At 45.6% G+C, this 26,028-nt stretch overlaps 1 protein-coding gene across 1 annotated transcript in view; it reads right to left on the bottom strand.

Moving 5' to 3' along the window:
• Positions 1-24,871, bottom strand: part of LOC109894526 (ryanodine receptor 3) — a 77,457-nt gene extending 52,586 nt beyond the window's left edge. Inside the window, exons 1-24 of the mRNA XM_031829002.1 lie at positions 24,781-24,871; positions 24,415-24,533; positions 22,751-22,884; positions 22,317-22,558; positions 21,901-22,093; positions 20,270-20,486; positions 19,927-20,031; positions 17,569-17,672; positions 16,348-16,431; positions 15,996-16,155; positions 15,403-15,550; positions 15,093-15,295; positions 14,623-14,797; positions 13,811-14,019; positions 10,326-10,528; positions 10,147-10,216; positions 9,879-10,039; positions 9,592-9,757; positions 8,886-8,972; positions 8,531-8,757; positions 7,574-8,390; positions 6,912-7,112; positions 5,877-5,979; positions 5,001-5,135 (exon numbers count right to left, since the gene is read on the bottom strand). Coding sequence (XP_031684862.1) covers positions 5,001-5,135; positions 5,877-5,979; positions 6,912-7,112; positions 7,574-8,390; positions 8,531-8,757; positions 8,886-8,972; positions 9,592-9,757; positions 9,879-10,039; positions 10,147-10,216; positions 10,326-10,528; positions 13,811-14,019; positions 14,623-14,797; positions 15,093-15,295; positions 15,403-15,550; positions 15,996-16,155; positions 16,348-16,431; positions 17,569-17,672; positions 19,927-20,031; positions 20,270-20,486; positions 21,901-22,093; positions 22,317-22,557 — 4,009 coding nt within the window. The 5' untranslated portion in view covers position 22,558; positions 22,751-22,884; positions 24,415-24,533; positions 24,781-24,871. The remainder of the gene's footprint in view (positions 1-5,000; positions 5,136-5,876; positions 5,980-6,911; positions 7,113-7,573; positions 8,391-8,530; positions 8,758-8,885; positions 8,973-9,591; positions 9,758-9,878; positions 10,040-10,146; positions 10,217-10,325; positions 10,529-13,810; positions 14,020-14,622; positions 14,798-15,092; positions 15,296-15,402; positions 15,551-15,995; positions 16,156-16,347; positions 16,432-17,568; positions 17,673-19,926; positions 20,032-20,269; positions 20,487-21,900; positions 22,094-22,316; positions 22,559-22,750; positions 22,885-24,414; positions 24,534-24,780) is intronic.
• Between the last annotated feature and the right edge of the window lie 1,157 nt (positions 24,872-26,028).

Genomic DNA, 26,028 nt, shown 5'->3' on the forward strand with positions numbered 1-26,028 from the left:
TCATGAGATTTTGAATGAAAACCTCCTTCCATCAGCAAGGGCATTGAAGATGAAACGTGGCTGGGTCTTTCAGCATGACAATGATCCCAAACACACCGCACGGGCAACGAATGAGTGGCTACGTAAGAAGCATTTCAAGGTCCTGGAGTGGCCTAGCCAGTCTCCAGATCTCAACCCCATAGAAAATCTTTGGAGGGAGTTGAATGTCCGTGTTGCCCAACAACAGCCCCAAAACATCACTGCTCTAGAGGAGATCTGCATGGAGGAATGGGCCAAAATACCAGCAAAAGTGTGTGAAAACCTTGTGAAGACTTACAGAAAACGTTTGACCTCTGTCATTGCCAACAAAGGGCATATAACAAAGTATTGAGATAAACCTTTGTTATTGACCAAATACTTATTTTCCACCATAATTTGCAAATAAATTCATTAAAAATCCTACAATGTGATTTTCTGGATTTTTAAAATAATTTTGTCTGTCATAGTTGAAGTGTACCTATGATGAAAATTCCAGGCCTCTCTCATCTTTTTAAGTGGGAGAACTTGTACAATTGTTGGCTGAATAAATACTTTTTTGCCCCACTGTATGAGTGAGTTCATGTTTAAGTTCTCGCTCAGCCCTACGCCAACACTTTTTACTCAACACTTTTATAAGCCATAAAATGTGCCTTCTTCCTATTTCTACTCAGTACTCAGTGAATGAGTAGGAAAGTGTATCCGTAGGCTCGTGTTGTTGTTATTATTAGCGGCTTGGGTCTTTTTTAAAATCGAGGAACATTTCACTTTCTCTGTTCGTAGGAGTAACAACATGAATTTGTGCATGAGGCAGACATAATGCGGTCCGACTTGAGTTTTGCCGTGTCCCTTTTTGGTCAGTGTCAGTGGAGGAAACGGAGAGCGTAGGGATGTTGAGAGGCGGACCATCAGTCTGCTGCTCTCTCCCTCCGCTGAGACAGACCATCAGATACAGGCACCATCAACCCAGAAAAATACAAATAAAAAGCAAATGATTTAAATGTATGCTCACTCAGCTGTGCTTCACAAGTAATACAGCAATGGATCTATTACCGGCGTGATCATATAGCCTACCTCAAACTTGGAAATATATTATTAAAAAAATGGCCCAAACAACAATGCATTGACATGGCAATTCAAGCAAAGCCAATATGAGGTGATAATGTATTAGCCTACAAGGACACTGTTAAAACTGTAACTTAAAGCGGGTACAGCCTCAGAGTTCACAGTAAACGTGCGCTGGAAGTTGCACAGAAGATCTGAAATTTCCTCAGTGCTGAATGAATTTTTAGGGAACATTGCTTGTAGGTATACATATTGATGGCAATGTGCCTGGGTGTCATTATGTACACAGAACAGAACAGAGAATGACCCTCTCTAGACGTCTTTGAAAAGTGAGTGAGAGACAGAGCAGGGTTCTTCAGACCCTTCAGTAGCAGCCCTGGTCACAAAGCCCCATCACTGCTGTTAAAGAGAATTGACCAGCTGATCCTACTTGTCACCATGCAAGAGTGATGAAAGGGAAGTCATTGAAAGACTCAATTCAGAACATGATAAGACCTGGAATTAGAAGCCGCTGTCTCTCTCTCTTTCTTCTTGCCTTCACAAGGCTCCAGTCTGCTGAAAGCAGAACTCTGTCTGTGTATCACACATAGCAACAAGTCTCTTCTCAAAAGAAGAGGTAATGAATTATATGAGCAATGTTAATGTCATTGTTTTCCGTGATTTGTCAAGAAAACACTTTTGCTAGTTCATTCATGAAAAGGCAATAGTACATTCACGGCGGAGCGGAATCGAAGCTCTATTATGTAAAAAAGTGACTCACTGGGAGAGTAAGAGGTATTAATAGTACTGTACCATATCCTGTTGCCTCTCCCGGTCAACTGAGTCATTGTTTAGACAGCTCATATGAAGGGAACCCTTAAGGCTTCATTAAAATCAGATCAATAGGTCTGTGGCGGTGGAAGGCAGTTTATAGCGGTGGTGTGTGATGTGTGTGTGTGTGTATGTGTGTGCGTGTGTGTGTCTTCCAAGCTTAGGTAGCCTCGCCAAAGGGAGAACAGTAACCAGTTCAGAGCAGTGGGGAAGGGACAATTTGCATGCAATCAATAATAGTTATTTTCAAGCAGAGCAATCAGAATGCTGTGTTTTTAGGTCTCTGTTTCTGCTTGTTGGTTGATTGGCTTGGCTTGTACTCCACAGAGTAAAACTCTCAACACTGGGTTGTCGATCATCACTACAGCTCACACCACAGCTCACACCACAGCTCACACCACAGCTCTCACCACAGCTCACACCACAGCTCTCACCACAGCTCACACCACAGCTCTCACCACAGTTTTATGTGCCCCCATTGACCGGGAGCACACCAATTAGAGGGGCTTGCATTGCTGAGGTGTTACAGTACCTGAGGGAGAGAAACAGGTGTAGGGACAGTGGCTGCAGAGGGCCCATAAAACGCCTGGCTAAATGTAATTGGACCCCTCAGAGATGAGGACAGGGGGGCTGCACAGGAGAGCTTGGGTCACTGCTGAATTAGGTGGGTAAGGGGAGGGGGGTAGGAGATGATTAGTGGGACTTCTCCAAAACAACACCTCTGGGCATTCTGGAAGTTCTATCAGGATGGAAGAGAGAGTGTGGTCACTGAAGTGGCATCCAATCACTGCAGTGCACCCGTTCCTATTCACTCTTCAGCATCTTGTCCTCCACACTCCTATTCAGAGGTCATAGAAGTACGGACCCTGAACCCAGTAGGAACCCTGAACCCAGTCTGAACCCAGTAGGAACCCTGAACCCAGTCTGAACCCAGTAGGAACCCTGAACCCAGTCTGAACCCAGTAGGAACCCTGAACCCAGTAGGAACCCAGTAGGAACCCTGAACCCAGTAGGAACCCTGAACCCAGTCTGAACCCAGTAGGAACCCTGAACCCAGTCTGAACCCAGTAGGAACCCTGAACCCAGTAGGAACCCTGAACCCAGCCTGAACCCAGTAGGAACCCTGAACCCAGTCTGAACCCAGTAGGAACCCTGAACCCAGACTGAACCCAGTAGGAACTCTGAACCCAGCACAGTTAGAATAAATCATGTCTGGAAAAAAACTGAGAACATGGGCAAAAAAATATCAAAACAAGTGTTTGTGGAAACACACAACCTCTATATTTATGTCCTCTCTCTTGTGAGATCAATAGTGGAGAGTCTCATATGGTCCACATCAGGGCCAGTCTAACGGTCTGGGGACAGATTGCCTTTCACTGTCTGCATTCACTGTTGCATCTTCCAGACCAAATTTACCTGCCGCAAATTGGGCACTTGTCCTTGCCAGCAGCACTATTATTATAGTCAGTGAGGTGTACCCATATTGGTTTGGGGTCAGGAAAAGTGCAAACATGTTTTCCTTTGAATGAAATGTACTGATCTCAACTACAAGTGTAGCCCATCCTGGATACATACCACAGGAGAACGGAGTGAATGGAATGGTGTCAACCACATGTTTGATGTATTTGATACCATTCCACTTATTCCATTCCAGCCATTACCATGAGCCCATCCTCCCTAATTAACGTGACGCCAACCTCCTGTGCTGGATACAGAGAGGCTTCTAAACTCAAGATAGGGCTTTCATTTTATTGATTGCTTTATTGTCTTACAGGGCAGTAAAATGATAATTAAACGTCATAAAAGGTTTCAATAGAACTGTCCCGATAATATGAAGGATTCAGATATGGTGAAACAGTGTTGTGACAGTGGTCTGTCCTGAAGGACAGGGAGGGAAGGATTCTGCTATGGTGAAACAGTGTTGTGACAGTGGTCTGTCCTGAAGGACAGGGAGGGAAGGATTCAGATATGGTGAAACAGTGTTGTGACAGTGGTCTGTCCTGAAGGACAGGGAGGGAAGGATTCTGCTATGGTGAAACAGTGTTGTGACAGTGGTCTGTCCTGAAGGACAGGGAGGGAAGGATTCTGCTATGGTGAAACAGTGTTGTGACAGTGGTCTGTCCTGAAGGACAGGGAGAGAAGGATTCTGCTATGGTGAAACAGTGTTGTGACAGTGGTCTGTCCTGAAGGACAGGGAGGGAAGGATTCTGATATGGTGAAACAGTGTTGTGACAGTGGTCTGTCCTGAAGGACAGGGAGGGAAGGATTCTGATATGGTGAAACAGTGTTGTGACAGGGAGGGAAGGATTCTGCTATGGTGAAACAGTGTTGTGACAGTGGTCTGTCCTGAAGGACAGGGAGGGAAGGATTCTGCTATGGTGAAACAGTGTTGTGACAGTGGTCTGTCCTGAAGGACAGGGAGGGAAGGATTCTGCTATGGTGAAACAGTGTTGTGACAGTGGTCTGTCCTGAAGGACAGGAAGGGAGGGAAGTGATTAGTGGCAATCAGTGAATTAATTAGTAGCCTCTGATATTGCATTGTACTTGAAGAATGTCAGACAATTTCCATACTGGTACAGAGCTCTGCATTTGTGTATATTTGTGTGTGCCTGTGTGTGTGCGTGTATGTGTGTAAGATCAGGATGAAGAAGCCTGAGTTATCTCAGTGCAGTGTTTTTCTCCTCTCTCTCTGCAGAAGAGAAGGAGGACTGAGTGAAGATGCCCCTCACTGCCAGGCAGAGCAGCCAATCCTCTGCCGGCTCCACATTACCATAATAACATTGAAAAAGACATTGAAATGGAAATGGATGCAACTGGGTGTCTGTGCTACATGCCAGACAAATGGAACAGGGCTTGTATGCCAGCATCACTATTCAGCTGCTACACGGCTCCTTTCAATTTCCCCATCCACCTATGTTAGCCAGAGAGAGTAAACAGTGGCTTGTTCAGGAGAAAAATAGGATAACCTCCAACAAAGAGTCTATTAGGAAACGTGTGTTATTACTGAGAGACTGTATTATCTTCAGGGACTACGGGAATGAGGTGGATTCCACAGTCACCAGGTCATGTTATTGCTGGCTCTGACATAGTTGTAGAAGTAATAGTCTTACAGGGGGCTTGTTGTTCCTGCTCTGTGGGCTCCTCTTCAGTCTTCAGAGGTTGACCTTTGACCTTGTAGACCAGGGCCAGCAGACGACCTTTAATAGACGTGTCCTGGTCATCTTCCTCTTCCTCCATAGGGATTCCTACACAAGCACACGGCACAGAGATGAAACCAATATCCCACTCCTGGACAAATGTTGCTTCCTAGTGGTCAATCTAGCGCCATATTTCAGGTGTATTACAGGTTTTCTTTTGCTAGCGTTATTTTTTCCCTCTGTGTCCTTCCTTTTTATCTCCCTGCAGTCTCCATTCTACGGTGCTGCATAGTGCAGTGTGACTGTAGAAGACATTACATTGGTAGAGTACCCCCCCCCCCCCCCCCCCCCCAGGACCAAGCCTTTAATTATTTAGCAAAACATTCAGACGTCAGAGCAATCTGGAGAGGCAGTGAACTATAAGACATCTGCAGAGATAGAGAAGCCTTCCATTCTGCCGAGAAACACACCGGAAGCTCTAATACAACATCCCCCTGTAATTCAAACCAACCTGGGGAGCTCAGACAATACACAGATATTTACAAGGATACAGGATGAGAGCAAGCTATATTACACCGTTTGTCAAGTAAAAATGCTATTATGTTGACTCTTGTTGTGTGTGTTTTATCCAGTCCTATTTGGACAAGCATTGTGTCCCCTTTGCTGTAAGTAAAGTACATCTCCAATGCCGGCATTTTTGTTTTCGATGAATTCCACAGCTCATCTCTACGATATCATTTTCCACCACAGACCATTTGATGCTGACATTCATTTTTAATCCTAGTCAGACGGCAGATCATAATCTCCATCTCCAGACTGGTCATATAAAACCTGATGGTGTTTTTTTACCACAGTGCAGCCGCAGCTCGTTGTGGAAGGCATAGAGCTCCTCCTGAATGTCCTCTGGACACGGGCAGTCCTCCCCCGTACTGAAGTTCAACAGCATGTTAATCTGAAACACACATAGACTGTCATTTAGACCACATGACTGTGCTACACAATGGCCCTACACACTTTATACATCAATAGTTCAGAGAAAATAGCAAAGCTTGTGTGCAGTAGGAGAAGTTGAAGGAGCCAGGTAAAAAGTCATTATAGTTTGTGAAAAGTGCTGAAGTGAGCAGGGAGCTGTGACCCTGACATACTGTGGATGAGATGAGGGTGTTCTTCCCTCCTGTCTGGCAGGGCCGGGGGGGCGGGTCGTAAAGAGCCCTGGTAAACCTGAAGTGACAATGACACAGCAGACAGGGATGGATTCCCACAGCCTTGAGGCTGGGCAGCGAAGGGACATGCACAAATTAAAGATCTTTGGGGAGCTGTTAGACTGTTATAGAGCCGGTCACTAAGCCTCACTCAGTCACTCCGGGCCAGCTGTGCTCTCCACAAAAGAAAGAACCCAATGACACAAAACCAAAGGGAATTTAAGGAAAAGGAAGAAATCAATTACCCATGAATGTGGAAAAATGACTGAACACTCCCACAACTCCCCCCAAATACTCTCTTCTTAGTTTAGAGTGGAGAGGCGGCCAGAGGATCACTTTGAGGTTTATGAGAACAATGTGCCCTTTTTAAAGTGTGTATGTGTGCAAACACTCGCTTAGGAGCAGCAGCCTGTCCTGTGTTAATGTGCAAACACTTCTATCTAATACTCGTGTAACAAGGTTAACACGCACAGATGTCTGCAGTCATCCCAGTCCTCATGAAGTGGGCAGCATTTCAAAAAGCCTAACTCAATTACAGAGTTACGGCCACGTCCGAAAGTCTGTGAATAAAACTGCTTGCCTGTGACTTTCTCATACTATGACTCTACAGGAGAGAGATGATAAACTCACCATTTCCTTTAACCAGGAGGCCATCCTAGGTTATTTCTATTTCAGTGTGTACCTGTTCTTGGGGAGGGGAACGGAACTCCTTGGTCTTCTTGGCGGTGATGGCAGCAGACATGTTGAGGGCCAGCATCAGCTCGTTGTACCTGAACTTCTGGTTGTACTGCAGCTTGGAGACAAAGCTGTCTGAGAAGGACGCGATGGCCTCGATGCGATGCTTTAGCTCACAGTCACAGAAGTAGTGAAGCAGCTCACACATCTACGAGAGAGAAAAACACATAGAGACAATCTGTCAACCTCCACATTTAACATCAGCTGGGATTTGGATACACAGAAATTAATTTTAATTTTTTATTTAACCTTTATTTACCTAGGCAAGTCAGTTAAGAACACATTCTCATTTACAATGACAGCCTACCCCGGCCAAACCCTAACAGGGACGACGCTGGGCCAATTGTGCGCTGCCCTATGTTGTGATACAGCCTGAAATCGAACCAGGGTCTGTATTGACGCCTCTAGCACTGAGATGCAGTGCCTTAGACCGCTGCATCTAATGACACATACTGTATCTGAGTGGACTCATGAGAAGAGAAATCATTGATACAGAGACATTATATGGTTAAGTGACTTTGGAACGGACTATAAATGTCAGTGCATTTTGCAGAGCATGTGATTGAAAGACTAGCTGAAGCAGGGACTCTGTCTCAGTGACCATGTTACCTGTCGTTTGACTGGCTCAGGCAGCCTCTTCTCCAGCAGACCTTTGATTGGCTGCTTGGCCTCTTTGGCAGCCTCCTCCTCCCCGGCCTCCACCACCTTCTCCTCGGCACCTGTCAGTCCCTCCTTCTCCGCGGCCTCCGTCACCGCGGTGGCCGCCTCCTCGTGATGCTCCGCGAACACGTTGGGGTCGATAAGCAGCAGGATCTTATGAACGTCCTGACTGCCCAGCACGCCCATGGTGAGCAGCGTGCCAATCAGCCTCAGGATGGGCACAAACTGGTACTCCACGCTGCCCCCTACAGGGTCTCTGATGTGATGCCCACCGCCCTGTACGGCCTCAGTCAGCATGGTGATGGCCTTCTCCTTCAGGGCATCCAGGGGGATTTGGGGGCTGTACAGCTGCTGCTCCCTCTTGGTGCTGATGAAACAGGGGGGGTAGAAGTTGAGCCGGGGCTTCAGGGAGGTGCTGAGGCCCACGCCGGGAGGAGAGTGGTGCTTGGTGGCATCGGAGAACAGGCGGATGCTGCGAGTCTCGGCAGTGACAGGGATGATGAACTCGTTGTTCATCATGAGGCGGGCCTCCTTGGCCGTCTCCAGATGAACACTGATCAGGACGTTGTAGAAGCCCTCACGCAGCATGCCCGACAGGTACTGGTTGTCGATGGTGTAGAGCAGCTGGGATTGGTCTAGGTGGCTGCAGAGGGCGTGTGCTACACGGGTATTGCCCAGTGCACACAGGGCACAGTAGAGCTTCAGGGTGTGGTAGTGGAACGTCCTCAGGTCCTCCTGCTCAGACAGCTCCATGATGTCAACACACCTGGGGGAGGTCAATGGGGTTCAGTACAATGTTCAAACAGAGAATGGCAGTATACAGGAGCGCTTATGTCCTCAAGCAGGGTGTGTGTGCTGCCTCTGTGTATGTGTGTACAGTATGTATAAGCACATGTAAATGTCTACCTGTTCTCCTCAGGTATGTGCACAGCCAGCATCTGGAGGGGCTCCAGACACTGCACCACCCAGCCGTGTCTCTCACTGACCCTGGCTGTCTCCACCTTTAGGAAGGTGTTGGGCATGCGGCTCCACAGCACTGAGTTGATGGTCTGGACGTCCAGCCTCGGAGGGCACTGAGGCACTGGGTTCTTATGCTCACTCTTAAAGATGGCCGCCGACAGAGGCATGGTGTTCTGTAGAGGTCAGAGGTCACACAGAGCGACGTTGTGGTCCACACAGCCGATTGTATACCAGTAGAACCGGGGAAAAATGGAACACACTTTAGGTCAGGAAAGTAGCGATTCGAATCGAGTTACTCTACCTTTATCTTGGACAGCTCAAACTGGAAGAGGTTGGGGCTGGTCGGTCGCACAAACACAGCAGGAAACAGCTTTGTGTTGGGTTCCACCTGGAGAAGAAACAGCACATCATTAACGTAAGACGTTTGCAGACAGAAAAGGCGCAGTAATAGAGGGTGACTTAGAGAGCAGCTTGGAAGTGAAAGTGCATGATGTTCTGTAGCTATCTGACTTAGTGTGTGTGTGTTTGTGTGAGTATGTGTGTGTGTGTGTGTGTGTGCCTATGTACATTGGTGTCAGGTCAGGCGTTGCTGAAAGAGACTAGGGAAGAGGCTGGCAGGATGACTCAGAACAGTTTAAAAGCTCACCGTGTTTCTGCGATGGGACGAATGAAGAAGATCATACCCTACAAAGGGGAGATTTTTTTCTCTGTTTTGAAAGTACATACAGAGACAGCCAGACGCTGGGTTAAGAGCTGGCAGGCAGGACAGACAGCCCAACCCTACTTCTGAGCCCGAGGCAGGAGGACTGAGTGACTATTACAATGAGTAATGAAGAGATCAGGACAGAATGATATGTTTCTAGAGATGATGCAGGTCTGATAAGATGCAGACTGCATGATGGGACAGATAGTGTTGGGTTGATAGCAGCAGAAAGGAGTCTGAAGCGATAAAGTGTGATAGGAGAGAGATTGTACAGAGACACTCTGTGTAGTTGGCAATGCAGTACCTGGTAGGAGGTGGCCAGCTCCTTGCCGTTGACAGTGAAGGTCACCAGGCCAGTGGCCAGGTCAATGAGGCAGCCTATCTCCAGGTCCACATTACTGCGACTGGATGAGTGGCCTGAGCTGGTGGCATCCCCTCCCCACACCATGTAGCAGTTACTCCTCCTCACACTGGGGAATGGTGAGGGAGGAAGAGGGGAAGAAAAGAAGAGAGAGATGGGTATTTGATTAGCACTGATCATTACTGTTGATACCGACATGAGGATGAGGGTTTCCTTAACAACATGCTTACCTCTCGTGGACCCGCCCACGCTCGTCTCCAAGGGTAACTGTCACCGTCCGGTTCTTACTGAGGTTGAAGTGGTTGCTATAATAATGGTAGTCTGGGGTGACCCAGCCCACCCACACGCAGGATGGATCCTGACCAGCGAATACCCTGACAGAGTAGTAGTACTGCAAGACAACATGGTGGCAGGTTAGCTTGATCTACAACACCTGAAGTCTATAATGGTGACATTATACCAAGCACCATCAGTAGCTGTTTATCATCCACTTCATACCGTGGTGATGTTGCTGTAATCTGTTCCTCTTATTCCGTCATGACTGTGTCTCATGGACTTCAGTGGATGTCTACGAGGAAAACATGAGCGTTGAAGAAACATTTCAAATGTGAGAAGATAACGTGCTTTTAGAGGTTGTGTTTGTGTTGTACAACAGTGAATGTATTAAGAGGTCTGACCTGTGTTTGAGTTTGAGGGACTCGTGCTCTTCGTGCACTCCGTTCATGTCCATGACAGGGCTGGTCTTGAAGAAGGTGTGGAACTCCACGGGCATGCTCAGACGACAATATACCATGTCACCATTACTGTTCTGGGTCCCAAACGTCCTGTGACTCACCTTCAGACAGGGAGGGCTGTCGATGGTGCCATCTATTCTGGTCACCTGGCATAGATACATTTTTTTGCCAGTTAATTTACTCATTCTAAACAATATAGTGAAATAGCCTATTATCTTCACCTTCTGTGGACCTCTACATATATGTACAGTTGAAGTCAGAAGTTTACATACACTTAGGTTGGAGTCAATAAAACTTGTTTTTCAACCACTCCACAGATTTCTTGTTAACAAACTATAGTTATGGCAAGTCGGTTAGGACATCTACTTTGTGCATGACAGTCATTTTTCCAATAACTGTTTACTGACAGATTATTTCACTTATAATTCACAGTATCACAATTCCAGTGGGTCAGAAGTTTACGTACACTAAATTGACTGTGCCTTTAAACAGCTTGGAAAATTCCAGAAAATGATGTCATGGCTTTAGAAGCTTCTGATAAGCTAATTTACATCATTTGAGTCAATTGGAGGTGTGGATGTATTTCAAGGCCTACCTTCAAACTCAGTGCCTCTTTGCTTGACATCATTGGAAAATCAAAAGAAATCAGCCAAGAGTCTGGTTCATCCTTGGGAGCAATTTCCAAACACCTGAAGGTACCACGTTCATCTGTACAAACAATAGTACGCAAGTATAAACACCATGGGACCACGCAGCCGTCATACCGCTCAGGAAGGAGACACGTTCTGTCTCCTAGAGATGAACGTACTTTGGTGAGAAAAGTGCAAATCAGTCCCAGAACAACAGCAAAGGACCTTGTGAAGATGCTGGAGTAAACAGGTACAAAAGTATCTATATCCAAGTAAAACGAGTCCTATATTAACATAGCCTGAAAGGCCACTCAACAAGGAAGAAGCCATTGTCGTGTCTTTGGCTATGCCGGATTAAGTAATATGACATGCTATTCTATAAAATAATTTATCCGTAATTAATATTACCTGATTGAGCTAATCATGTAAATATAATTATCTAGAGAGTCGGGGCACCACAAAATAATATTTATAGAGCTGTTATCTTCCTAGTAATATTTTACATCAATAGCAGTCAATATTAATCGTCACCTTAATTCAGTCTCATCCGAAAGTTGTAAATTCTTGGTTATCTTCACAAACCCTGGCTAACAAGTTGAATCAGCAATGCAAAATTGGGTTTAATTATTAATTTACTAAATACCTAACGAATCACACAGAATTACATATACAAAGAATGAATTAGACCTTGATTACAAATTACGTCATAAAGGAAAACGTCCCTAGCGGGCGGAACAGATATGACAGCTGGTTACACAAAAGAAAAGGGCTGGGTTTAAGTGAAAGAGCGGGAAGACTGAAGACCAAAGGAAGAAAGTGTGCTATTATAAATACAGTATTTTATGCATTCTAAATTACCGCCCATTTGGAAAAGGAAAATGCAATAAATATTTACTCTGAGCTGCGCTTCGGTAGGTTGGTGGTAGATGGAAGGCTGTGTTGCCAACCGAGTCCTTTGTCCTTTGAAGAATGTCTCTGGTGGTCAATTGGATACGTTGTAGTAACGTCGTTGTGTGATAGACGGGATATTCTGTGTGTTCCTTCCTAACCCTCGTTTGCAGCTGCTGTTGCTAACTCAACGGCTAGGAGGTATCACTTCTGTAGTGAATAAGAGTTCAAAGTTCATACCATTCGCAACCAAAGCTCACGCTGATGTTGGCTTTGTTCTGTAGTTATTATCTGAACCATTCTGACATCGGACCGTCGTCCCCACATCCTCGGAACAGGAGGTTACATTTTCGTCAAGGCTTTATATAGTGGAGCGAGAAGGGTGTGTCTGAAAAGTTTTATAACCTGTGTCTCTTCACAGAGGGGGGGGGGGCGCACTGATTGAGCAGAGCCCTAACCTTATGAAAACCCAATTCTCACATTTTAGAAGCTAAAATCACATTTCATCCCATCACGAATAATTTCATATTCAAATATTTAAATTGAAAAACAATTCCATGTGAATGCGATAACTTTGATGTGTAGACTTTCCACTGTAGAGTTTATGTCATCTTATCATTGATGAAAATGTCTCAGATGACAACCGAACTGACATCATATTCATTAAGTACCACCGCATATGTTCAATTGGTCGGATTACCAGAATATAGTTAATTTCCCCCCACCTTCTGATGTTCCCAGAATCTCTATGTTAAGCAAAGGGATTTTCAAATGTAACATCAGTAGGGTAGAGAGAGGAAAAAAGGGGGAAGAGGTATTTATGACTGTCATAAACCTACCCCCAGGCCAACGTCATGACACCACTGCTTCAAAACCGCCATAAAAAAGCCAGACTACGGTTTGCAACTACACATGGGGACAAAGATCATACTTTTTGGAGAAATGTCCTCTGGTCTGATGAAACAAAAATAGAACTGTTTGTCCATAATGACCATCGTTATGTTTGGAGGAAAAAGGGGGAGGCTTGCAAGCCAAAGAACACCATCCCAACTGTGAAGCACGGGGGTGGCAGCATCATGATGTGGGGGTGCTTTGCTGCAGGAGGGACTGGTGCACTTCACAAAATAGATTTAATAGACTTAAGCTTTAAGTTGCTGACTGATGTCTTGAGATGTTGCTTCAATATATCCACATAATTTTCCTTACACATGATGCCATCTATTTTGTGAAGTGCACTAGTCCCTCCTGCAGTAAAGCACCCCCACATCATGATGCTGCCACCCCGGTGCTTCACGGTTGGGATGGTGTTCTTTGGATTGCAAGCCTCCCCTTTTCCTCCAAATGGGTCTTCCAAATGGACATACTTCCAAAGTTGTGGCAAAACTACTTAGGGACAACAAAGTCAAGGTATTGGAGTGGCCATCACAAAGCCCTGTCCTCAATCCTATGGAAAATTGTGGGCAGAACTGAAAAAATGTGTGAGAGCAAGGAGGCCTACAAACCTGACTCAGTTACACCAGCTCTGTCAGGATGATTGGGCCCAAATTCCCCCAACTTATTGTGGGAAGCTTGTGGAAGGCTACCCAACACGTTTGACCCAAGTTAAACAATTTAAAGGCAATACTACCAAATACTAATTGAGTGTATGTAAACTTCTGACCCACTGGGAATTTGATGAAATAAATAAAAGCTGAAATAAATCATTCTCTCTACTATTATTCTGACATTTCACATTCTTAAAATAAAGTGGGGATCCTAACTGGCCTAAGACAGGGAATTTTTACTCTGAATAAATGTCAGGATTTGTGAAAAACTGAGTTTAAATCTAGTTGGCTAAGGTGTATGTAAACTTCCGACTTCAACTGTATATTACAATATTGATTTTCTAAAAGATATTATTGTCTGTCTTACCATTATGTGGTTGTTGTTCTTTGGCACATTGAAAAAGGTGGGGAGGCGTTTGCTGAACCACATGGTGACCTCACGGTTCATGTTGACGGCGAAGGGTTCAAAGCCCTCCTGGAGACCACACATGGTGTAGTACTTAAAGGTACTGGCATCCTTCCCCAGGTTCATACGACCCACCTGGGACAGGCCCAGACTACATACTGGGATAAAACCTGGGAGACAGAGACAGAGAGAGAGGAGGGAGAGAAAGAGAGAGAGAGAAGGGGGGAGAGGGAGAGAGAGCCAGAGAGAGAGAGCGAGAAGGGGGAGAGGGGAGAGAGAGAGAGGGTAGAGAGAGGGGTGAGAGAGAGAGAGAGAGAGAGAGAGAGAGAGAGAGAGAGAGAGCACCTGTCACACACACAGCTGGGGGAGGGTCAAATCTATCCAAGTCAATTTAGAAGTGTCACCTTATATAAAGGTCATTTCATAATGGGGAGGCACTGATTTTGCACTCATTTTCTCAGCATGATGGTTTTAGGTTAACTTGTCAGCATGTCTGTCAGTGATCCGGCGGCACAGAGACATAAGAGAGGGAGCAGAGCTTAGAGAGGTCCGTGACACACACTCTTCATCCTCTGTCTCACACACACACACTGCTGGCTGTTTTACATACTCACCATCTTCAGTCTCACACACTGCTGGCTGTTTTACATACAGTACCCACCATCTTCAGTCTCACACACTGCTGGCTGTTTTACATACAGTACTCACCATCTTCAGTCTCACACACTGCTGGTTGTTTTACATGCCCAACATCTTCAGTCTCACACACTTACCATCCTCCGTCTCGAAGTCGGCGAAGCAGAGCTCGGAGCCCTTGTTGGTAATGAGGATCTCTCCATTGAGGGTGAAAATCATAGACTTGTCCTCCATGTTGATCATGCAGCCCACCACATCCCCCGCCTGCCAACAACGCCCAAAGAAACGGCTGCCCATGTTCAGACGGTGACCCTGAAGATAAAAACACACACACACACACACACACACACACACACACACACACACACACACACACACACACACACACACACACACACACACACACACACACACACACACACACACACACACACACACACACACACAGTCAGGCTAACCTTTGCAATCTTACTCAATCTTAAATTATAGGACCTACAAATCTATTCTACAGTGTATCCTATCATCAGCTAGCATTAACACAAAGTTAAACGTTCACTCTATGAGTGCATGATGTTCAATGATGTAGGAGGAAGAAGGGAGGGTTCACCTTGTATCCATCAAAGACGAAAGCCAGCTCATCAGTACCCAGCTCTACATCCGGCTTACATCCAGGTCTGGCCCAACCCACACGCATGTCACCTCCCGTCACCGCCTCAAACTCAAAGTACCACTTCCCTGTCAGCACCGCATACGTTCTCTCCACGCGGAAGAAGCGTATTTTGTCAATGCTCAGTCTCTCCACCACGTGGCCTGCTGGGTGTGAGGACAGCCACAGTATCAACACAGGAAGTCTTCTACTGTTCTATACATCCTAACCATGGATGTCAGCATGGGTTTGTGTGGTAATGATAACTTACCGCCATCCTGGTCTGGAGGTTCGATGTTGTACCCGTATCCAATCAGAGTACGGATGGCCTCACGGAGGCTGTCCCTGTTGGACTTCTTAGTGCGCTCGTCTAATAAAGAATATGGCACCAGGCGAGGGTTCCTCTTACTCTTCACATCCTGCATTGAGAAAAGACAGGCAGTTAGATTCACACACACACACACACACACACACACACACACACACACACACACACACACACACACACACACACACACACACACACACACACACACACACACACACACACACACACACACACCACTCCAGGGACCCGCTCTAGGCCAATGCTTGTTACGACTGCACTGCCAATCCCTAAGGGTCATTGAGTTTTTGATGTTATTACTATGACTCTAAACTCTGTGAATCCTTTCAGCATCATTCCTCACTCTGCAGGAGGTGGTGGAGGTTGTGTCCCATTTCCCATTTGTTGTGGCTTGCATAGAGAGAGGGTCTTTGTTTTGTCAGTTGTTATAAAACCTTTGTGTGGTACTGTATGAGCTGGGATAGTATGAACCTGCAGTCCTTTCACAAAGACTTAACACAGATGACTGTGTGCTTTACCTGCTGAATGCCGTAGGTCCAACCCTGTTTGATCCTGTCCTTGGCCCACACGTTGTGGGCGTTCTCCGCCAGTTTCTCCACCAGGAGCTCCTGACCTGGGGTCACTTTCACGTCAGACAGCTCCAGTGGTGTGGGCTTGTAACCATTCGACATCATGTAGCTTCAATCAAAACAGGACATTATCAAGACTAATCCCTGGACAAAACCCACATATGTCTAGATGTTTCATATTTCTACTATCCTATACGTGTTCTACGTCTACATATCTAGAAGTTGGTATATAATGTATTGGGTTATTGATGTTGACCATTCTCTGTCCATTCCATCCTCGGTTACTCTACAGTACACTTACTTTTTTGGGAGTTTGATCTTCTTCAGGTCCTCTTCAGCGTTGGCGTTGACCTGGACAACATGGCAGCCTAATGCCAGCAGGGTCCTGTGAAGAGACACACATATTAACACTCCCCAACCTGGGGATTAGATCTGTCTACACAGGATCAGCGTTCTTAGTAAGTGACAGTTTAAGACACTCACATTGCCTTCACACTCTACTAAATACTATAATCAGCAGGCTTAATGTTATGATACTAGGTCTGGTGGGTTTCTGCCCTATTTCCAAATCACACAGACTGGCAATAGAACCAACGTGAAGAGAGTAATGATTTGTTCACTCATGCATGTCCTTGTCCATTATGAAACCATAGATATCCCCTTAAAGACATATTAGGGAAGAGTTATTCACTAGGTACAACTATCAGCAGGCTCTCATTGCTTTGTCATAGTAAGAGGACAAAGGAGAGATGTGGTGTGATTGCAGAAGGGCGGGGCTGCTCTTTCGGGGCCCACGCTGTCTGTCTCTGTTGTGTCAATGTCACTGTAGATGAACGTTAATCAAAGCAGTCTTTGCCGCCCTCTCTAATCACACACACGCATCACTCACACACACTTCTCTGTCTCGTGAAACTTTCATTTCTCAGCGTCAGTGTGGGCTGTCAGTGGATCAATAGCAGATGTCCTACGGTGATAGGTGGGCGATGTCAGGAACACTGGGGTGTTTCAGGTGCTGAGAGCCCAGCAGGAGAGTGTCACATCCTGACCATAGTTTCTTTTTTATGTCTCTATTTTGGTTTGGTCAGGGCGTGAGTTGGGGTGGGCATTCTAGGTTTTGTTCTAGGTTTTGTACTTCTATGTGTTTGGCCTGGTATGGTTCCCAATCAGAGGCAGCTGTCAATCGTTGTCTCTGATTGAGAACCATACTTAGGTAGCCTGTTCCCACCTGTGTTTGTGGGGAGTTGCTTTCTGTTTTTGTGTCTGCACCAGACAGAACTGTTTCGGTTGTTCTCTTTGTTGTTTTTGTTAATCAGTGTTCAGTTCCATTAATAAAAGGATGAACACAAACCACGCTCCACATTGGTCCTCACCTTCTTCCACCAACAGCCGTTACAGAGAGAGCCTTTAGTCTACTTCCTGACTGAGCCCCTGGTTCACCCACACCTTCTGTCATATCTCTCTCCTTGTCTTCCTCCTTTTCTCAGTGGGTCTAATATAGTGTTACTTATAATGCAGGACATACTTCAAGGTTTCAGTTGACATCTGCAGGTTGTAATTCTTTTCTGTTTCAGGCAGTTTGGAAAAATCCACAAGGCAGGGGTGATGCCGCTTATTATCGTCCCTTATCTGAGAAACACAGAAATAATTGTTGACGTATGAATATTTCAGTTACTGTACATGTATTGAAGAAGAGGGGCAGAAATGCTCCAAAAGAAAGAAAAAAAACAGACAACTATAAGTATAATTTGAATCACAATGAAGGTAATTGTGAATCAACAGAGGAGTAGGTATGTTGTCTCCTTAATTACAGAGAGCTACTGGTGTACTGGAGTGACAACATGATCTAGTCTAGTGGACATGTTATGAATGTAGTTGGAGGAGCATGTTTTCTTGGAAGATAGAGAGGTGAGAGTCTGCATTACCAAGTCAGTAATTATATTCTTGACTGCTGTGCTTTACGCCAACTAATCCGTTTGGCTGCTCTCTGCAGCCCAAGCAGTACTACATCCATGTTGACCAAGAAAACATGTACACATACATGGCTATTTGTGAGCTAAATGAACACCAGGCAGCTCTTTTGTGAATAGTACAAGAACTCTCCTGCATGAATGCTTTTATCGAACAGAGTTTCCTGTAGCCTATTACAGTCCATTCAAAGAGGGCTGTGCTAGAGGACAAAGAAGTACATGCCATTCTTAATAGCCTCCATATGAGTCACACATCTTGTTTGAGACCCTTTTTATACTTCAATGGCCCATGCTGATACAACTATTATAACTATGCTATGCCAAATACTGGACTCAGGTAGCTCTACCCCATAGCAACCCCAGCAACTACAACGCTCACCTCTTTATTAAGCACTGGAGATGTGCTCTATGGAGAGTGGAATACAATACCAGTGCTGTCCAGGTACTGTATGAGTTCGGTTCAGCCTGGCTTCAGCACACTGATGCCTCCCTGGTGAAGCGAGCTCTATAGCCGGCCAGGACAATGTCACCTGGCCTGAGCTAACAAGGTCTGGTTAAAATCACATATAAAAGCCGACCTGGTATGTCTGGGGTGCAGAATTCTGTTATAATGAATGAGAGAGAACTTGACCACGGCGTAATAGATGTCCTCACCCCAAATAAAAGTCTTTATTAAGATGTTGAAACTGAAGGAATGGCTGGCTAACACAGTGGAGTTTACAAATGGGGAAAGGGTGGATGAAGGGACTGGAGGACTGAGAGAATCATTCAGTAAGACTGAGAGAACAAGGGGGTCTACTCTATACAACTCCATCACATTTGTAATATGGACATAAGAGCTGTGTTGCATATTGTTTCTGATATTGATTGTCTGCACCTTTAAGGGTAGTAGGGCACAACAGGGCTGTGTTCAGAATGTTTTTACATCCGGGACGTTCAGAACGTTTTTACGATCTGGGACGGACGTTAAGAACGTTTTTACGTTCTGGGACGTTTAAAACGTTTTTACGTTCTGGGACATTCAGAACGTTTTTACGTTCTGGGACATTCAGAACGTTTTTACGTTCTGGGACGTTCAAAACGTTTTTACGTTCTGGGACATTCAGAACGTTTTTACATTCTGGGACGTTCAATTAAGGGGAAACGGTGCTGTTCTGAACGACCAGTTGAAAAACATGGAGGGGTTGGATTGTGGGTTGGGGAAAGCTGTCAACATTGCGACTTCCCTTTAAATACGTCACTCACTGCAACAAGCCACACCTCTCCACTCCCACCAAACGGGAGCAAACGTACCTCAAAGTCTTCTCAAGAATGTACAAGAACGTTTTGGAGAAACGTGTCACTCAGTACAAACCGTCCCACAACATAGCAAACGTTCAAGCGAACTGAACTCACCTCAGGCCACTTTGGCAATCATCTACTCACATGAAACAAAGAAACAGGACTTGATGAATCAAAAGAAAAAGACCCCTACAAACAAACTATAATGAAGTCTCTAGAATGAATGGTATGAGGAGCACAATGGGAGAAAGACAGGAGTATTCTTCACTTACCCTCTGTTTGGTTTGTACCGCAAATTATAAAAGAGAAAGCAAAATGGTGTACAGGCTTGTTTTGTTGCTTTAATGATGGTAGAACTTGTACGTTTAGTTTAGGGTTAATGCATTTCACATAGATCAATTACAGTATATTAATAATTGTTTAACACAAACAAAAATGTGCAAGCTGATGTGTACTGTATTTCATAATACAATTGTATTCATGTTTATATTGGCTGAAATGATCAGCTGAGTGATAACCCATCATAGTGTATCATGTCGTTCCTATGTAAGCCAATGACATGGACTGTCCAAAAGGGTTTGCCAGTGCTCTGTGACTCTATTCTCTCCATCAGTGTTAAAGAGGTCTCCTACCTTCCCATAAGACCAGCCCAGTTCTATCTTGTTCATGGCCCACAGCTCGTGGATATTCTCAGCCAGTCTGTCCCGGACCTTCTCCAGGTATGGCAGCATGACGATCTGAGAGACAGAGAACACAAAGAATCTGTGTCGTCGATAAACAGCATCTGTTTGCAGACAGTACAGCAGGCTTATGTCATCAATCATACATTTGTGGATATTTGGAAACCCTTCCTCTGTAGGTATGATTGTACATCATCCTTACAAACATGCAGTATAATCACTGTAACTGTGTTTCAGATGAGCCATGTTGCAGTTAATATGACGCATTCTGAGCTGAATGCCATACCCCTGTTACCTGGCTAGTCTCCACAGGGGTGGGTATGAAGGAGGCCTGGGACATGAACTGTGTGGTCCCCAGCAGGTCTCGGACCCCCTCCATGTCCCTCTTGTACTCCTTCACTGGCTCCACTTTCATCTTCTCCTTAGGGAGCAGGGCCTCGTAACACGGAGCGTAGCCTGACGGAGGCAGGAACTTGAAGTCGCCATGACGACCGCCCAACAGGAAACGCACCCTAGAGGGAGAGGGCGACTTAGTCAATTAGTGTGTTCAGTATGTGCATGAGCTTGAAAGTGATGAAGAGGGTTGATGGGTTGATTTTGGTGGAGGGGTTAGAGGAGAGGATTAGAGCAGAGCATAGAGCCACTGAGGCCCAGCCCAGCCCAGCTCCAACCGAGCCCCAGCCCAGCTCCAACCGAGCCCAAGCCTAACTCCAACCGAGCCCCAGCCCAGCTCCCACCGATCCCAAGCCCAGCTCTAACCGAGCCCCAGTCCAGCTCCAACCGAGCCCAAGCCTAGCTCCCATCGAGCCCCAGCCCAGCTCCCACCGATCCCAAGCCCAGCTCTAACCGAGCCCCAGCCCAGCTCCCATCGAGCCCCAGCCCAGCTCCAACCAAGCCCCAGCTTCAGCCCAGCTCTAGCCAAGCCCCAGGCCCAGCTCATCTCTAACTGAGCCCCAGCCCATCTCTAACCGAGCCCCAGCTCATCTCTAACCGAGCCCCAGCCCATCTCTAACCGAGCCCCAGCTCATCTCTAACCGAGCCCCAGCTCATCTCTAACCGAGCCCCAGCTCATCTCTAACCGAGCCCCAGCCCATCTCTAACCACACCCCAGCTGAGCCCAGTAGAACAGAGAGTGACTATGACTTACCCCACACTGAGAATGATGCAGCATTTCAGCCCACTACTCAGCAGCCCTCCTGGGCCCTGTCTGAAATAGCAGCTGAAGTAGTAGTGATGATGACGCATTCACTCCAAGTCCATTCTGAGTGCAGTGCACCAATCAATTATTAACAAGTGTCACTGCACATTGACTGGCTGTGCCATGGCATAGCATGGCCAGCACAGGAAGCCCCACAGGGTTCCTTATTTACATGATCTGATGTGGCCTGCATCTCGTAACATCACACACACAGACAAATGCAGAATAACGTTGACAGAATTTCTATAAATATGAGGTTATGTTAATTTTGTTTAACGCTTCCGCAAATTTGATTGTGGTAATTGATATACAGTGTAGCTTGCAGCCCTGGGTGGAATTTGATGTGAATGGAAATGTCTGGAACTGTCAAGTGTCACATCTCGGCACAGAGTGAAGTTCAGAATAGTAAAATGCCATTTTGCTGCAAAAACGGAGTCGATCATGAAATCCTGTGAAGCTTGCTGGGGCCTGAAATTTCATTTAGCAGACGTCATTCATATCATCTGAAGTTGCCATGGCAACACAAGTGGGTAAGATGGCCTCTACCTGCATCTGAGCCCTTAAGGTTTAATACAGTATATAGAGGAAATGATGTAGGGAGGGATTAGATGTATTTTCATGCAGACTAGAGGGAGGAGAGGAAGATATTTGAAGAGAGTGCTCTGTAGGTGTGTATATGTGTTCATTCATGTTAATGACATAGGTGTGTGTCTAAGACAAACACATACTTGACGCCAGCAGAGAAGCTGACAACAGGGAAGAAGAGTCCATCGATGTTGAAGTTCTCGAACATGCCCTGTACGGGCTGTCCATTGATCCTGAAGGAGATGCTGGGAGCTCCCAGGTCCAGACAACAGCTCACCACATCCTCAGAGGTCAGGATGTGTTGGTTAATAGAAGCCACCGCCCGGGAGATACGACCTGCAATAAACCACAGTGTCAGCACTTAAATATGACCTACAAGACACACACACATGAACACACTCTTTGGGCAGAGCAGACCGATTTACCCTGTATGACACACACACTGTCTAGACACAATCTGGTCTTAGCCCTGGGTTACTTCTCATAATTTATGAATCAGGTGACGTAATGTGGAGCAGCTAGGTTAAGATGAAAGCAAACATCTACTGTGAATACTCACCTGACCAGAGATGAAGTCCGTCAAAGCCGTAAGAGTAGAGGTCGTCCCCCACCCCGTTGCCCCCCCAGCCCTCCCCTCCACCAGGGTAAGGGGCGTAACCCTTGTTGGTGGCCCAGCCCACACGCAGGTGAGAGGGGTCGCTGGTCAAGAAGTGGTCCACCTGGTCAATCGTCAGCTCGTAGTACCACTTCTTATACTGGGCCGAGCCCTCACTCACTCCCAGGAAGATGTTGGGCCTCATGCTGCCAAGTATCAGAGACTCGGATTAGGGTTTAATCATATAATTGTGATTGATGTTTCTTTAGGCACTATGCACAATCCCATCAAACAAACACAGCAAAGAGAAGAATAACCAACACTATCTATCACTCTTATATTACAACCAGTAGCGCATTAATCTAATTATACCGGGCTGGGATTGGATGGCTTGTTACCTTTGGACGTCATTGACCAATCGGGTCTGGAGAAGCAGATCTCTTTTAGGGAGCAGGTGATCGCAGATAAGATTCTGATTGGCTCTTACAGCCACCCCGTTACACACACAGAGGGAGCAGAGCACATCCAGAATCTGCAGGTTGAAGAGAGAGAGGGGGTGAATACAGCAGCTCCCTAATCACTGAGTACAGAATACAGCTCATCTAACCCATTCAAACCCTGAGTGGGAGAGACAGGGAGAGAGAGAGCACTAAGGACTACCAACTCATCCGTAGTCCTTTTTCATGTTGCTATTAGAGGGAGAACCTTTTTATGCAGCTATTAATGCAGCCAGCCATAATTACTGAGAGATGCTAATCAGGGTGAAACCATATCCAGTAATATCATTTTGATGCATGGGAGCCCAACCTGGCTTTACAAAGCAGAGGAATTAAATGGGCAAGGAACGGCAGCCAAGGGCGCCAGGCCAAGACCTGTGCTTTATTATCCACCGCTTCATAAGGGGCCACAGCCAAATGATACATCAACTGTGATTTATGACAAAGGAGATGACAGTCCACTGGAGAGCAGGTTGACGTTTGTCATGAATCTTGCCTTGGAGGCAGAGCTGACTGATTTTCACTAGATGGGCCAGCTGCAAAGTCAATATTGGCTATATTGTAAACATTTATGAAAACAAATATTTGCTTAATTTAATGGTGGACTATGCAGAAATCAATACATTTTCTGTTGCTAAAATTCTAATAGTTTTTCCTAATTTCAGTTTATGTGACAAAAGAAGCTAGTGCAGTGTAGAGAATCATTGTACCATCTAAACCGCTGTGAAATATATTTTCCATAACCAAAAATATAATATTTTCAGCTGTTTGAAGCTGGAGTACAAAACTGAAAGTAAAACACGCAAAAACTAAACTTAATTACAGGAAGCATAGAAATAGAAAATAACATCAATCTACCACTTCTTAGACTTGCTTTCAATGAGATTGACAGATCTATAATGCCAAAACAGATTTCAAATCAAATCAAACTTTATTTGTCACATGCATGTGTAGACAGCATGTGTAGACCTTACCGTGAAATGCTTAATTACAAGCCCTTAACCAACAGTGCAGTTCAAAAAAGAGTTAAGAAAATATTTACCAAATAAACTAAAGTAAAAAATAAGAAAAAGTAACACAATAAAATAACAATAATGAGGCTATATACAGGGGGTACCGGTACCGAGGCAATGTGCAGGGGTACAGGTTAGATTTAAGGTTAGGGTTAGCCATTAGGTTTAACAGCCTGGTTAAGGTTAGGGTTAGGTATAAAATCTGATTTTATTACTTTGTGGCTGTGCCAGTTAGTGACCACTCTGCAAAGCTGCCTCCCGGGCAAGATTCATGACAATAAACGGCAACCTGCCGCTGGAGATCTACTTTCAATGCAAATATATTGATCTCTATACACATAACAACCAAATGCCCAGCCCCAACAAGAACTCATCAACTCTCTGCAGCCCTGTCAGCACTGGGTATACTAATAAAACACAGGCTCATGAGTGAATTACTGTGCCTTATAACTGTTGTGATGGACAAATGTTATCAAAATAACAAACAATCATCGCTACATCCACTTGATCATGGTGATATTTGATACAGCTCCTCCTCCGGTTTCAGCTCACCTTGTGGTTGCGTCCATGTTTGTAGAGCAGGGAGATGATGGACTTGATGTGTCCTCTCTGGATGATATTTAGAGCCTCCGGGCTCTCAGTTAGAATGCAGTGGAGAACCTCCAGTATGCCTGCCGTGGCCACAGAGAACAAGGGAACAAGACACGAAAGGACGTTCCTTAAACGCATGCTTCTGGGTGTGACAATACATAGTAAAGCATAACTAAACCCATTCAGGACTCTAAACACCAGGTCTGGGGTTTACAGCAGTGTAATCCAACTACACATCACCTTTTCAACCCTGTCCAGTCAGCATGCAGTCGAAGGAACGGTAGGTCAAGGACAAACAGAGCTTTTAACATGTCATCATCATGGTACCTGAGGAGGACTCGAGTCTCTCCAGCTTGCTGACCAGCCAGTCAAGGTTGTTGGAGAACTGGGTGCAGTTGTTCCTGTTGCCTCGGATCAGCGCCGCTACAGGACACATGGACAAGAAGGTCACTGGTCAAGGGGAGGAGATACATTCATACACAGTTGGCTAGTTTGAAGAGGATAATGCAAATTGCTGATCTTTGACCTACAGTACAGAAAAGCTAGCAACTATAGAAAAACACTACCGAACATTACTGTACATCTTTCACAACATATTAAACCCAAGGAGACATGTTACATAGTTATGAAGATGTCTTTGACCTACAGCCAACAACACTGCCAAAACGTACATCTTACACAACAACCACGTCACCCAAAACGCACACCTTAAACCACACTCCATGCCAAGGAAAGAGTAGTGTCCTTTTCCTAATCCTCATCCATATTAATTAAGCAGCAGAGTGCAGAGGGAGGGCGTGACATCGGGGGCACAGGAGAGTCGTCCAAGCCAAAAATGACAGGGTCACCCAGTGCAGACAAACAGAGGAGAGGAAGCCTAGCTCCAAAATCCATTTAGCTGGAGCAGGTGCATGAAGGAAGGAATGTGAGATGGGGGACGTGGTCTGCACACTAATGCTCCCCATGAGGAGAAAGCACCATGTAAACACGCTGTGAAGGACACACTCAGAGGGGAACAGAAGGGCTTAGACAGTGACACAGACACTAGAGCTGGGAAGCTTCTGAGACAAAGGAACGCTTCTGCCACTGTGAGAGAATGGCTGTAATGTCCAACTACCATGAACGGTTGGACTGGTCTGTGATTCTGGCAATTTTAGGTCTTAAGTAAGGACATGGATAACAGAGTGACCAAACAACAACCAAATACAATGGTGAGAAGGGATGGTGTGGTTCCTTATGGGTTAGAAAGCCAACTGGTGAGCATGGCACAGTCCAGGCTGCCTAGGAGTGTGTGTTGGACATTCTGTGTGCTGTGGGAGATGTACAGTCAGGAAGAAGCCCTGGAAGCACTTCTCACAGACCTGAAATCTGCATGCTATCCTTATCCACTCCCAGCACCCAACTTCAGCCCCTGTGTACTCATAGAGTGAACGTGTAACTTTGTGTTAATGCTAGCTGATGATAGGATACACTGTAGAATAGATTTTTTGTTGGTCCTATAATTTAAGATTGAATAAGATCGCAAAGGTCATGCTGTCACGTTCTGACCTTAGTTCCTTTGTTTTTGTCTTTGTT

The sequence above is a fragment of the Oncorhynchus kisutch genome, linkage group LG7, assembly GCF_002021735.2.
Source record: "Oncorhynchus kisutch isolate 150728-3 linkage group LG7, Okis_V2, whole genome shotgun sequence".
NCBI classification, from domain to species: domain Eukaryota; kingdom Metazoa; phylum Chordata; class Actinopteri; order Salmoniformes; family Salmonidae; genus Oncorhynchus; species Oncorhynchus kisutch.